This window comes from Ruditapes philippinarum, unplaced genomic scaffold, assembly GCF_026571515.1.
Source record: "Ruditapes philippinarum isolate M1 unplaced genomic scaffold, ASM2657151v2 ctg1076_1_1_1_1, whole genome shotgun sequence".
Lineage (NCBI taxonomy): Eukaryota > Metazoa > Mollusca > Bivalvia > Venerida > Veneridae > Ruditapes > Ruditapes philippinarum.
Genome location: NW_026856464.1, coordinates 26,880 through 39,711, shown reverse-complemented (window position 1 = coordinate 39,711; position 12,832 = coordinate 26,880). Strand labels below are relative to the sequence as shown.

The 12,832-nt window shown below is 33.4% G+C and overlaps 1 protein-coding gene across 1 annotated transcript in view; it reads right to left on the bottom strand.

The window, feature by feature from the left end:
* The window catches only part of LOC132746650 (uncharacterized), a 29,600-nt gene extending 17,017 nt beyond the window's left edge, over positions 1-12,583 (bottom strand). Inside the window, exons 1-10 of the mRNA XM_060735873.1 lie at positions 12,545-12,583; positions 11,346-11,655; positions 6,145-11,190; positions 5,627-5,674; positions 4,484-4,571; positions 3,450-4,191; positions 2,710-2,870; positions 2,264-2,374; positions 1,646-1,717; positions 1,124-1,256 (exon numbers count right to left, since the gene is read on the bottom strand). Of these exons, the coding sequence (XP_060591856.1) occupies positions 1,124-1,256; positions 1,646-1,717; positions 2,264-2,374; positions 2,710-2,870; positions 3,450-4,191; positions 4,484-4,571; positions 5,627-5,674; positions 6,145-11,190; positions 11,346-11,655; positions 12,545-12,583 (6,750 nt within the window). The remainder of the gene's footprint in view (positions 1-1,123; positions 1,257-1,645; positions 1,718-2,263; positions 2,375-2,709; positions 2,871-3,449; positions 4,192-4,483; positions 4,572-5,626; positions 5,675-6,144; positions 11,191-11,345; positions 11,656-12,544) is intronic.
* Between the last annotated feature and the right edge of the window lie 249 nt (positions 12,584-12,832).

Below are 12,832 nucleotides of genomic sequence, written 5' to 3'. Positions count from 1 at the left end.
TGAAAGTTCTATTGTAAGCAAATGACCTTGAACTTGCTCCAAGATATCTAAGTGGCAATCCAAAGCTGCCACTCAGCAAGTTTGGTGTCAAAAGGTCAAAGCAAACTCAAGTTATAACATGAAAACTAAATACATGTACATTAACCTTGATCACAGACACCTGGGTAGCAATCCCAAGCTGCCTCTTGATATAAGCTACCCATTCATCAAGTTTGGTGTCATTAGGCCAAAGCAAACTCAAGTTACTGAGCAGAAACAGTGGCCTTGACCTTGATAACAGACACCTGGGTAGCAATCCCAAGCTGCCTCTTGATATAAGCCATCCATACACCAAGTTTGGTGTCAATAAGCCAAAGCAAACTCAAGTTATACAGCAGAAACTGAATTTCTATTTTTAGTAACAGTGACCTTGACCTTGATCACAGACACCTGGGTATCAATCCCAAGCTGTCTCTTGATATAAGCAATCCATACACCAAGTTTTGTGTCAATTAGCCAAAGCAAACTCAAGTTATACAGCAGAAACTGAATTTCTATTTTTAGTAACAGTGACCTTGACCTTGATCACAGACACCTTGGTAGCAATCCCAAGAGCTGCCTCTTGATATAAGCTATCCATACACCAAGTTTGGTGTCAATAGGCCAAAGCACACTTAAGTTATTGAGCAGAAACTGAATTTCTATTTTAAGTAACAGTGACCTTGACCTTGATTACAGACACCTGAGTAGCAATCCCAAGCTGCCTCTTGATATAAGCTATCCATACACCAAATTTGGTGTCAATAGGCCATAGCAAACTGAAGTTATTGAGCGGATCTGAATTTCTATTTTTAGTAACAGTGACCTTGACCTTGATCACAGACACCTGGGAAGCAATCCCAAGCTACCTCTTGATATAAGCTACCTTCACACCAAGTTTGGTGTCAATAGGCCAAAGCAAACTAAAGTTATTGAGCGGAAACCAAAAGTTGACGCCCGCCCGCCCGCTCGCCGACTTCGGCATTACAATAACCTAGTTTTCGTTGAAAACCTGGTTAATAATCACACTAACATTTTCTGGTATCATTATCTTTATCATTAGTTTTGATGTAGGCATAATAATTATTAGCCAGTGTTCAATTACCCCCTGATTTAAGCCTGATTTAGTCTGGTCTGTTTTTGTTTCTTGTAAATCATGTCTTCTCACAGCAGCAACACAGAGTACCAGTCTCTTGCTTGGTGTATCATCCTTTTCATAAATCTTCTTCAAAGATGACCTTAAAAAAAGTCATATATTTACAATAAATGTTCAGGTCAACTAATAAGTGGCAATCTGACAAACCAGTTACATGGGGGTATCAACTGCTAATTTTCTAACCAACTGCTAACTATTTTCTGACCTCAATATGCAAGGTTACACTTGTGAAAATGTGAATTCCTCAAAACATCATAAGATTTTCCCTTAAAGTGTATAAAGCTATTTCTGATGAATTAATTCATAAAAACTCAAAATCAGTAAAAGTATGTTGTTTTAATAACCTTATGGCCATTTCTTAAAATTAACTAACTTCTGATTCCCCCCACCCCCGCCCCCTCTTTTTCACTCACATTTTTATGATCCTTATATAATCCGATGTATACATATATTTCAGTAGTGAGAACATACCTTTGTGATTGGTCCACTTCTCTATCATATCTATATTTAAGTTGTAACATAACCATGTCAGGGGTCAGAGACCTGAAATATAATCAAAATTTAAAATTCCAAAAATATATTGGACATCCACAAAATGGAACTGGAAAGTTTATTAATTAAACTTCAACATAAAATAAATTAACACCCAAAGGCAGCCAAAATTAAAGAAGTAAGGTCAAACCTTTTTGCCAATGAATTAAGATTGATTGGCTTAACGTTAGAAAAAAAGAATCCAAAAAAAAACCTTTAAAATGGTTGCCATTAAAGCCCTTGTAAGGGAAAAAAAAATGAAAAAAAAACCCCTTAAAAAAAGGGTGAAGAAAAAACGCAAATCCATGCTCGCCTTGCCAACTTGGTCAAAAAAAGAATTCCAAAAAAATTTAAAAAACAAATAAAAATTGGTTAAAAAAAACCACCCGTCAAATGGTGTTCTTTTAAACGGCTGTAAATAAAAAAAGGAATTATTGCTAAAAAGTCAGTTCATTTATTTTAAAAACATGAAAATTTTCCCCCCTTTTTGAAAAAAAAAATTTTTTTAAAGAAAGGTATTGTAAATAAATTAATTTAAATTTACCCTTAGCCCTCAACAGATGATGTTTTTCATAGGCAGCTAGTTTCCATATAATCCATCTGTAGTGGTTGAAGACCCATGATTCACTGATCAATTTAGCATCTACACCTTCTATGGTCAGGAACCCCCTAAAAATGTTGCCAAATAAATGAGAAACATTTGTAGTGTACAGATGTTATCATACCATAAAATATGGATTCATTTATTAGAACCATATGGATTCATTTACAAGAACCATATGGATTCATTTATATGAGCCATATTTCCATAAAAGAAACATGGTTTAAAAAACATATATTCTTTAAAAAATATATCATTTAAAAACAAATTTTATGATCAAAAAGTCGGAAGGACATTTAATTTGTTATAAAATTTATAAACAACATTTTGAACCAAAAACCCGTAAATTTTTAAATCATTTTTATTAAATTTAATTTTAATTGCATTTAAAATTTTTTTTTACCTGTAAAATTCGTGTTTACCAAGATATCCAGCATCGTCAGGAACAATGTAAGCCCCGTCTCCAATCTTTGCATGAGCTGTATTTTTACCATAGTAAAGTTCCATTGAAAACTTGTAATTAGCTGCATATGCTGATTTTACTATGGCAGGCCTATCTAACACCTGATACAGAAATGAATTACATACTAGTAAGTTATCAGTCATGGTTACTTGTTATCATAGAAAGGAGACAATTTTGTCATAGTAAGGTGGCAATTTTGTCATAGTAAGGTGGCAATTTTGTCGTAGAAAGGAGGCAATTCTATCTTCGAAAGGAGGCTATTATGTTATATAAAGGTGGCAATTACATCTTAGAAAGGAGGCTGTTATGTTTTAGAAAGGAGGCAATGATATCTTAGAAAGTCAAATATTACAGTCTACGAGCAATTTTCAATGACGTTAAGGGTTAGACTTATATATAGAGTTATCTATAACATATAAAATATAAAGTCTTGGTAGTAATATGTAGTAATTAACATACATGAACTTGATTATTTATGAGCTTAATCTATCTAATATTAATGGACTTTGCTTTGATTTTTAAACTACCCGTTGTAGTTTTAAAGGATTTCAAAAATTTAATACAAAACTACCAAAAGTAGGCAGCCAACAAAATAAAGTCTAAAATGACTGATACTGAAATTCAAATTACCATATTCAAACACAAAGAATATTTTCATAGTAGTAAACAATACTCCTCACCTGATTCAGCTCATCTATTACATCAGTAAGTTTTATTTTATTTTCCGTTTGTTTCATTCGCCATAACTTTCCTGCAACAGGATGCACCCGGCCAATTGCTCTCTGCTTAATTATCTCCTCCTGATGCCGTCGCGCCTCCACCAGCGTACAATAATACACATCATCCTCGTCTTGACTGAATGAATCAAACTCACTTTGTTCCCCCTTCTGTCCAGATTCAGAGAGATCACAATCTAGACTATTTTTCACTAAAACAGTCTCCAATTTTTTAACATTTTTCGATTTCGCATCTAAGGTGTTACAAGTAACATTTTCTTCACTAGATATTTCCTGACATGATTCACTGTTTCCTTGCAAAGCAGTGTCATTTTTACATGGTTCAATTATTTGCTTATCATCCTTTACAGTAGTTGCTATAGAAACAAAATCTGCTGTTGGAATAGGTTCTTTTAACTTGTCTGTCCTTTCAGAAGGGTGCATAATACTTGTATTTCGACAGTCACCGGACGAGGAAATTTCAAGAGTGTTCACTGTAGACGAGCCATGATGATTCCCATCCCCTGCTCCAATGCCAAAACCTGAATCAGACTTTGGTATTGACCTGTGTGCTTTATCAGTAGTGCTTGGAGGAAGGTTGTTTTTTTCTGACTTATTTCGGTAAGGTGTCTGGAATGAAGACTTGGAATCAGAACTTGAAAAAGTAGTTCCTTCATGTTTAGCACTACCAGGTCCTGCATCTTTTCTGAAATAATGGAAACATAAAATTTTAATGTTGTTGTTTTCCCCCAGCATGAATGAAAAATTTGCAAATGTCCTTTTAAATACATTGTTAAAGGAAATTTTATACAATGCAGTTTTCTTTCATAATGCATGTCAAAGTATACAATACAGAATTGATTTTTTTTCCCCTTTTAAGATACAAACAAAAATTATTTTGTCAAACTTTTAAGTATAAAAATAACGTTAAATGGATTTTTTTAACTAAGTGTATAATTCATAAACATATTCTATACCAAAGAAAAACGTATAGTCACCTGTCTGTTTTACTGTCTGTGATTTTACAGAATACAGGTTTGAATGGTCTAAACCCAGGGTGACGTTTATCTGTTGATGCCACTGAAACTTTGCAAAACAAACCATTAAAGTCATACATTATTTATACTGATTACATGTATATTGATTTAATACTTACTTCTTATTTTTACTTTATAATGCTTAACATGCTTTGTCAAGAAATAAAAAGATCATATATTATTACTAAGGTCATGAAGAATTAAAAGTTTTTATTAGGATTCAAACCCAGGTGTGAGAGGCAAGTTGTTTAAGGTACACAGCCATGAAGCCCCCACTAACGCCTATCATCACGTTGCAATTTAAAGATTAATTTTTCAATGATATATGATAAAGCAAGTAAACAAATATCTATTTCCACTCTAAATATTTTAGAGAATGACAATATATTGAGCAAACATTTAGCTGAAAATTACTGATGTCATGTCTGACATGTACACATTACTTTCCTACCTCCCAGTGTATGCTGTATAGAAAAACACTATACACATGGAGGAAATAATGTAAATGGTTTTGTTTGTTTGATTGGGTTTAAAGTCACACTGACACAGTACAGGTCATATGGCAACGTTCCAGCTTTACTGGTGGAGGAAGACCTCAGATGCCCTTCCATGCATTATTACAGGCTCGAACAGGCACCTGAGTAGAACCACCGACATTCCGTAAGCTAGCTGGATAGCTTCCTCACATGAAATATTCCAAAGTCCCTGTCGGGATTTGAACCCACAGCGGTGAGGGGCAAGTAGGATAACGACCTACACCACTCGGCCATGGACACCCCATGAATGTAAATGGTGTAAGAATTCAATTTCCAACATGATACATAGAAAACAGTGATACTAATAACTAACTTCACTTAAAAACTTCTCTTATTTCATTATCTTTCTTAAATTAATCTTGAATGAAATTTCTACAATTTGAGGAAAACAGCTCAACAAAAGATTTAATAAAACATATACCTCTGAAAGCATATATAAACCTTGTCATTTGATTTCAATATCATTATTTGGCATAAAATTTTAGCAAACTTGATCTTTGAAGCATTTAATACTACCGGTATGTCTTCTTATGAAAATTAGATAGTTGGTTACATTTCCTATAAATACCTTCATTTGAGTTTCTACCAGGTTTTCTTCTACCTAGAGGGCCTTCATCTGTAACAGAATGTAGATTGCATCAAATTTCAAATCTTTTATCTATTTCACATCCTTACAACTTAATTCAAGGTTTTCAAATCCTTGTTCTGTTGGAAGTTAGTCTTTAAACTTATTATTAGAAATGACATAAATTTTTACAGATAACAACAGCTGTCTGTATGAGAGCAAGTGCGACTTTTCATGGTGCTTAACAGTAACAAAAGGGGCATAATTATGTAAAAATATAACTAGGAGTTATGAGACTTGCACCCAACACGCTAGATAACCACAGAGAACAAATTCTTGAAGTTTCAACAAATTCCCTTCAATAGTTTTGGAGATACCAACTTGCATGGAAAAACTTTACCAAAGTGTGAGTACTTTAGCTCTCTTTATTCTTTGAATAATCAGTTAAAACAGAAATTGAAATTCAACTTTATAGTAATTTTAGTATTTATGGAACACCGTTTTTGACAATACATAACTACCTGCAAGTTTTTGAAGCACCTTCCTTTCCGTGTTCAAGTTGAGTTTTCTTCTTTTCAATGCCATTCCAAACACCTCTTCCAGATCATCATCCAGCCCACATTTAACACTCATCTCAGAGTCATCCTTTCCTGTCGATTCTGATTTCAAGATTCCTTGGACTAAATCTGAGTCAAGTCTTATTAGTTCACTTTGCCTTTCATTATTTTCAAACATTTTTTTGTTGTCTGGATTCTTAGCATTCCTTATGTAGCTTTTCGTTTCACCATTTTTACATTCAACATCAAATTTTGGTACATTTTGGACTTTGTCCATTTCACATGTATCATGCAATTGTCCTCTGGCATAATTCAAGGCTTTTTCAGACACATTAACTTTACTCCCAGAGGCTGTACTAAAGCCATCAAATTTTGGTACATTTTGGACTTTGTCCATTTCACATGTATCATGAAATTGACCTCTAGCATAATTCAAGGCTTTTTCAGACACATTAACTTTATTTCCAGAGGCTGTACTAAAACCATCAAATTTAGGTACATTTTTTGTTTTTTCTTCATCATTTGTATCAAGAAATTGACCTCTTGCATAATTCAAGGCTTTTTCTGAAACGTGAACTCTATTTCCAGAGGCTGAACTAAAGCTGTCAAATCTAGGTACATTTTGGGTTTCATCCATTTCACCTGTATCATGCAATTGCCCTCTAGCATAATTTAAGGCTTTTTCTGATATATGAACTTTATTTCCAGAGGCCGTACTAAAACCATCAAATTTTGGAACATCTTGGGTTTCATCCATTTCACCTGTATCATGCAATTGCCCTCTAGCATAATTTAAGGCTTTTTCTGATAAATGAACTTTATTTCCAGAGGCTGTACTAAAACCATTAAATTTAGGTACATTTGTGGCTTTGTCTTCATCATTTTTATCAAGAAATTGACCTCTTACAGAATTCAAGGCTTTTTCAGACACATGAACTTTATTTCCAGAAGCTGTACTAAAACCATCAAATTTTAGTACATTTTCGGCTTGGTCTATTTCATCAGTATCATGAAATTTCCCTCTAGCATGATCCAAGGCTTTTCCAGACACATTAACCTTATTTCCAGAGGCTGTACTAAAACCATCAAATTTAGGTACATTTTGGGCTTTGTCATCATTCTTTGTATCAAGAAATTGTCCTTTAGCATAATGCAAGGCTTTTTCTGAAACTAGAACTTTATTTCCAGAGGCTGTACTAAAGCCACAAAAATTAGGCACATTTTTGTCAGTGTCTTCATCATTTTTATCATGAAATTGACTTCTTGCATAATTCAAGGCTTCTTCTGAAATATTAACTTTACTTCCAGAGGCTGTACTAAAACCATCAAATTTAAGCACATTTTGAGGTTTGTCCATTTCACATGTATCATGCAATTGACCTCTTGCATAATTCAATGCCTTTTCTGACACATGAATTTTATTTCCAGACGCTGAACTAAAACCATCAAATTTTGGCACATTTATGTCTTTAACATTTCTATCATGAAATTGACCTCTTGCATAATTCAAGGCTTTTTCAGAAACATGAACCTTATTTTCAGAGGCTGTACTAAAACCATCAAATTTAGGCACATTTGTAGCTTTGTCTTCATCATTTGTATCAAGAAATTGACCTCTTGCATAATTCAAGGCTTTTTCTGACACATTAACTTTATTTCCAGATGCTGTACTAAAACCATCAAATTTAGGCATGTTTTGGGCTTCGTCTTCATCATTTATATCACAACATTGACCTTTAGCATAATTCAAGGCTTTTTCCGAAACATGAACTTTATTTCCTGATGCTGTATTAAAGCCATCCAATTTTGGTACATTTTGGACTTTGTCCATTTCACACGTATCATGCAATTGTTCTCTGGCATAATTCAATGCTTTTTCTGAAACATGTACTTTACTTCCAGAGGCTGTACTAAAACCATCGAATTTAGGCACATTTTTGTCAGTGTCTTCATCATTTGATTCATGAAACTGACCTCTAGCAAAATTCAAAGCTTTGTCTGAAACATGAACTTTATTTCCAGACGCTTTACTAAAACCATCAAATTTTGGTACATCTTGGAATTTGTCTTCATCATTCGAATCATGAAATTGCCCTCTAGCATAATTCAAGGCTTTTTCAGAAACCACAACTTTATTTCCTGATGCTGTACTAAAACCATCAAATTTAGGCACATTTTGGGCTTTGTCCACTTCACATGTATATAATTGACCTCGAGCATGATTCAAGGCTTTTTCAGAAACATGAACTTTATTTCCTGATGCTGTACTAAAACCATCAAATTTAGGCACATTACTGGCTTTTTCTTCATCATTTGAATCATGAAACTGACCTCTAGCAAAATTCAAGGCTTTTTCTGACACATAAACTTTATTTCCAGACGCTGTGCTCAAACCTTCAAATTTATGGCTACTTTGGGTTTTGACTACATCATTTGTATCATGGAATTGTCCTTTAGCATTATTCAGTGCCGTCTCTGACACAATAACTTTATTTCCAGAGGCTGTACTAAAACCATCAAATTTTGGTACACCTTGGACTTTGGCTTTTTCATCTGTATCATGGAGTTGTCCTTTAGCATAATTCAGGGCTTTCTCTGACCCATTAATTTTTAAACCAGATGCTGTTTGAAAATGAATATATCTTTGAAAATCAATAGCTTTTTCAGATCCATCAATCTCAGTAGAGTTATCACATGCACAAAGATTATCAGTTTCTGAAGTTTGAGAAAATGTTCTGACTTTAAGAATTTCATTCATATGAGCCGAGGAAGTATTTGCATTGTCACCACAAGCCTCACTGGTATTTTGGGAAACTTTATTGCACGCATGATATTCTGTTATACAGTCACTCTCATCTTTCTCATCTAATTTTCTTTGTTGTACATAATTTTCCGTCTCAAGATTTACAATATCCTCATCATTGCCTACAACAGTTCTTGTATGTCTTAGAGTTTTATCTGCAGCCTCAACCATTTGGTCTAAAGCTGTGTTAAACCTCTGAAACTCAGGTTTGCTGTCAGATTTTGCAAACTCTTCATCATTCTTAAGACCTTTGTCAATGCTACCATCTTTATTCAAAACTTCCTTTCCTTGATATGATGCTGTTTTACCTGAAGATAGATCTGTATTGCCTTTTTCCTCTGCAATTTCACATGTATCTTGCAATGTTTCAACAACAGATATAACTTTATGTTTTGATACCTCACATTTAGATGTAACAATTTCAATGTCTTTGTCAATTAATTTTATTTCATTATTACCGACATTTAGTTTTTCTCCTTCAGGAGTTATAAGTCTATCTGTATTATCTTTTACTTCATCTGACAATGGACATTCATTGACTACGTCATTCTCTGCAATCAAAGGTTTTAAATGATTGTTTTCCAACAAAGTCTGTTCATTTTCATTAGCAATCTCACATTTTGCCTCTATCAATTTAGAATCAGAGTTTTGGACACCTTCAATATTCAACAGATGTACATCCTTTGCAGTGTCTTCTGTATTTTCTCTTTCCTTTTCATAGTCTGACATCATTTGTACTGCTGACTTCAATGCAATTTTTGACACAGATATACTTTTACCTGAAGCCAAAGAAAACCCAACAAAATTTTTGTTTCCTGTCAATTTTCTATCATCAATTTCACTATGAAACACATGACTGTTCTTACTTGTTTCACAAACATCTTTTTCATTATTTATTTCTGCAAAAGTCACACAACTAATTTCCTTTTTATCATTAGCATGCCCTGATCCTTCCATTTGAGTAAAATCCATTTCATCATCAAACATTTGACTAAAATCATCAAAATCTGTAGTTGCATCATTACCTATTTTAGCATGATCTGAACAATTAGATCCTATAACATGACTTGTATTCATTTCAGCAAAATTTCTGTTTGACATGCAAACTATATCATTGAAACTGGTGTTAAGATTTGAATTATTCAAGTTAGCCTCATTTTCACTATTGGTTTCTTTCTGGAACACTTTTTGTTCTCTTTCATGTTTAAAATAGTCTGTATCTATATTGTTTGCAAGTATACTTTCTTTTGTTTCACTATACTGCAGTCCAATTTTTCTCATGGTCATGTCCGTACTTTTCATATCTGAACTACCTGTTACATGTTTTCTACCTTTACCTTTACTAATATCTTGATTAGAAGATTCAGCACTTGTAAGATCATTTCCATTTTCATTGTTCCAATCTTTTCTTTTAGATTCTGGATATTTACCAGAATCAGCTGTTCTACTAATTTTTGGTGGCTTAAAGGGACGGAAGCCTTTTGGCTTCATTGCAGCATCTGCACAAAGCTTCTCTGGTGGTTTGTTCCTAGATACAAGGTTAATAGTATGTTGTTTTTCTTCCTTTAAATGTATTTCTCTGCTTTTCTTGAATCTTTTAATTTCGTTTAACTCATCTTCAATATTCTTAGAATTTGTTTCATTATCTTGATTATGTAACTCATTTTCAAATTCTAATTTTAGTCTATCGGCAACTGACATTTTAGTATGATCTTTTTCTATGGTTTTCTGCACAGTCTGCCTAAATTCACAAGGATGCTTTAAGAAATTATTTCCATCTTTGTCACTAGGTAATTCATTCTTTTTGCCTAATGATTCTTTATAACAAGAACTAGCTGAAGAAGCTATAGCATTGGAGTTTTCATTACAGCCCAGATTCGGTTCATTTTGTCCTTCCATATCTATTCTTTCTTGCTGCAATACTGATTGTAAATTTTCAGATAATTTGTCACCACACATTCTGGACACATTAACTTCTAAATGATTTTTAAGTATAGGCTTAACAGTGCTAGTGTCAAGACATTCTTTCAAATCTAAAACATTGTCAGAATTAGAATCAATCAAAAGTTGTTCAGCTTGTTTAATACTTTCTTTACTTAATGTCATACATTTACCACTTGCTGTTTGAAATCCAACAAATTTTCCATTATTTTGAGCTTCGTCAAAAGTTCCTCTTTCTTTCTCATCAGTTACATTTGTGACTTTGGGTTTTTATTAAACATTTGTAAATTTGTTTTTCACATAAATTTTGGTGATTTTTTGGGGAATTTTCACTTTTTTTTATTTTCTACCCCAAAATTTTGGGGAATTTTTTAATTTTTGGGCTTTTTTAGACTGTTTTTCCAGTACCCATAAAATTTACTTTGACAGTATTCTTTAATAAAAAGAATACCTTCAGATTCCATCTCATCATCGAACCATTCAGAGAACTCCATGTCATTCAAACCATCACCAAGTTCCAATTCCACTTTGTTTTCTTGTAATTTTCTTACATCTTTTGTAACCATAATCTGTTTACTACAAGAACTAGGACTAAAGTTTTCTTCTTGTAATAAACTATGAGCTTTTTCTAAAGCTTTGTTTGGTATATGAAGAACTTTTCCTGATGCTGACTGGAATCCTTGAAGAAGGTTAACATCTATGCATGAGGAATTCGAACTCTGTTCATTGTTCTGTAGTAGTATATGGCTTTATCAAGCACTGCTATACAGCATGTTCTGAGTTGTTTGATATATCTAATGTGTTATGTTTTTACTTTGGCTGCCACATTGTTTACGCTCATTAACTCCCAAATTATACGCTGTTGATGAGGCTTTATCTTTTGCTTTCAAACCTTCTTTAGTCCCCGATTCAAGATTGTCATCATGAAATAAACTAACTGCTTTTGAGACTGCTTCTGATGAAATATTTAAAGCTTTCCCAGATGCACTTTCACATTAAACATCGAGATATTCCATCTATATTATAGCCAGAGATTAGTTAAGAGTTGTGATAAACATTGCTGATTTCATGTTATTATAGAAACTCATGTATTATATAATTATATCTATAAGGTCTTTCTTCAACATCATGTGCAGGTAAACATAACACTGGTTCATTTCTTTCAATATTTGTGCCTCTGACAGGTGTCACTAAATCTTTGCACTTTCTTAAAGTCTTGATTTGTGGGCATGAACCGAATTATGATTTGATCCTCCCACATTTCTTTACTCTCATTTTGAAATAAAAGACTTGTGGCTTTTTTTGTAAAGCTTGCTTAGGTATCTTTACTTGTCTTTCCTGAAGCTGTCTGGATTCCAGAAACCTCCTGGAGCTTTCTCAGGCACTGATACTTTCTACGTTCTGTAAGGAAATATAAGTTTGTGAAAATATTAGCAAGAAGAATTTCGCTTCAAGTTTACCAAACTTAAATCTCTCATCTGCAGTAAAACAAAAAATTTGAAAAAACAATTTTAAAATGACCTATTACCCATCAAAGCTACTTTACATCCCAAACATGTTTATTTACCATAACAAAATCATCGTCTAAAAAGAATTTGAACATTTTTATTGTTAAATTACCTTTCCACTTCCTACAAGCTTAAAGTCAGCAGCAGTCATTTTTTGTGTTTCTGTTGCCGCATATCACATAGTAAGATATGTTGTCTATTCTCTGTACCTCACAATGATCTTGTCTCTATTTTGATTCTAGATATATGTTGAGCAAGTGGAGAATGCTGTGCATCCATTCCCACTAATTGATTCTTCTTCCCTGAACTTAAGTATGACCATTTACATGCAGATGAATTTGTTGAGAGCTGAGACTTACGAAGCGTTATGCAAGATATAAATTCTTTAGTTTGTTTTGGC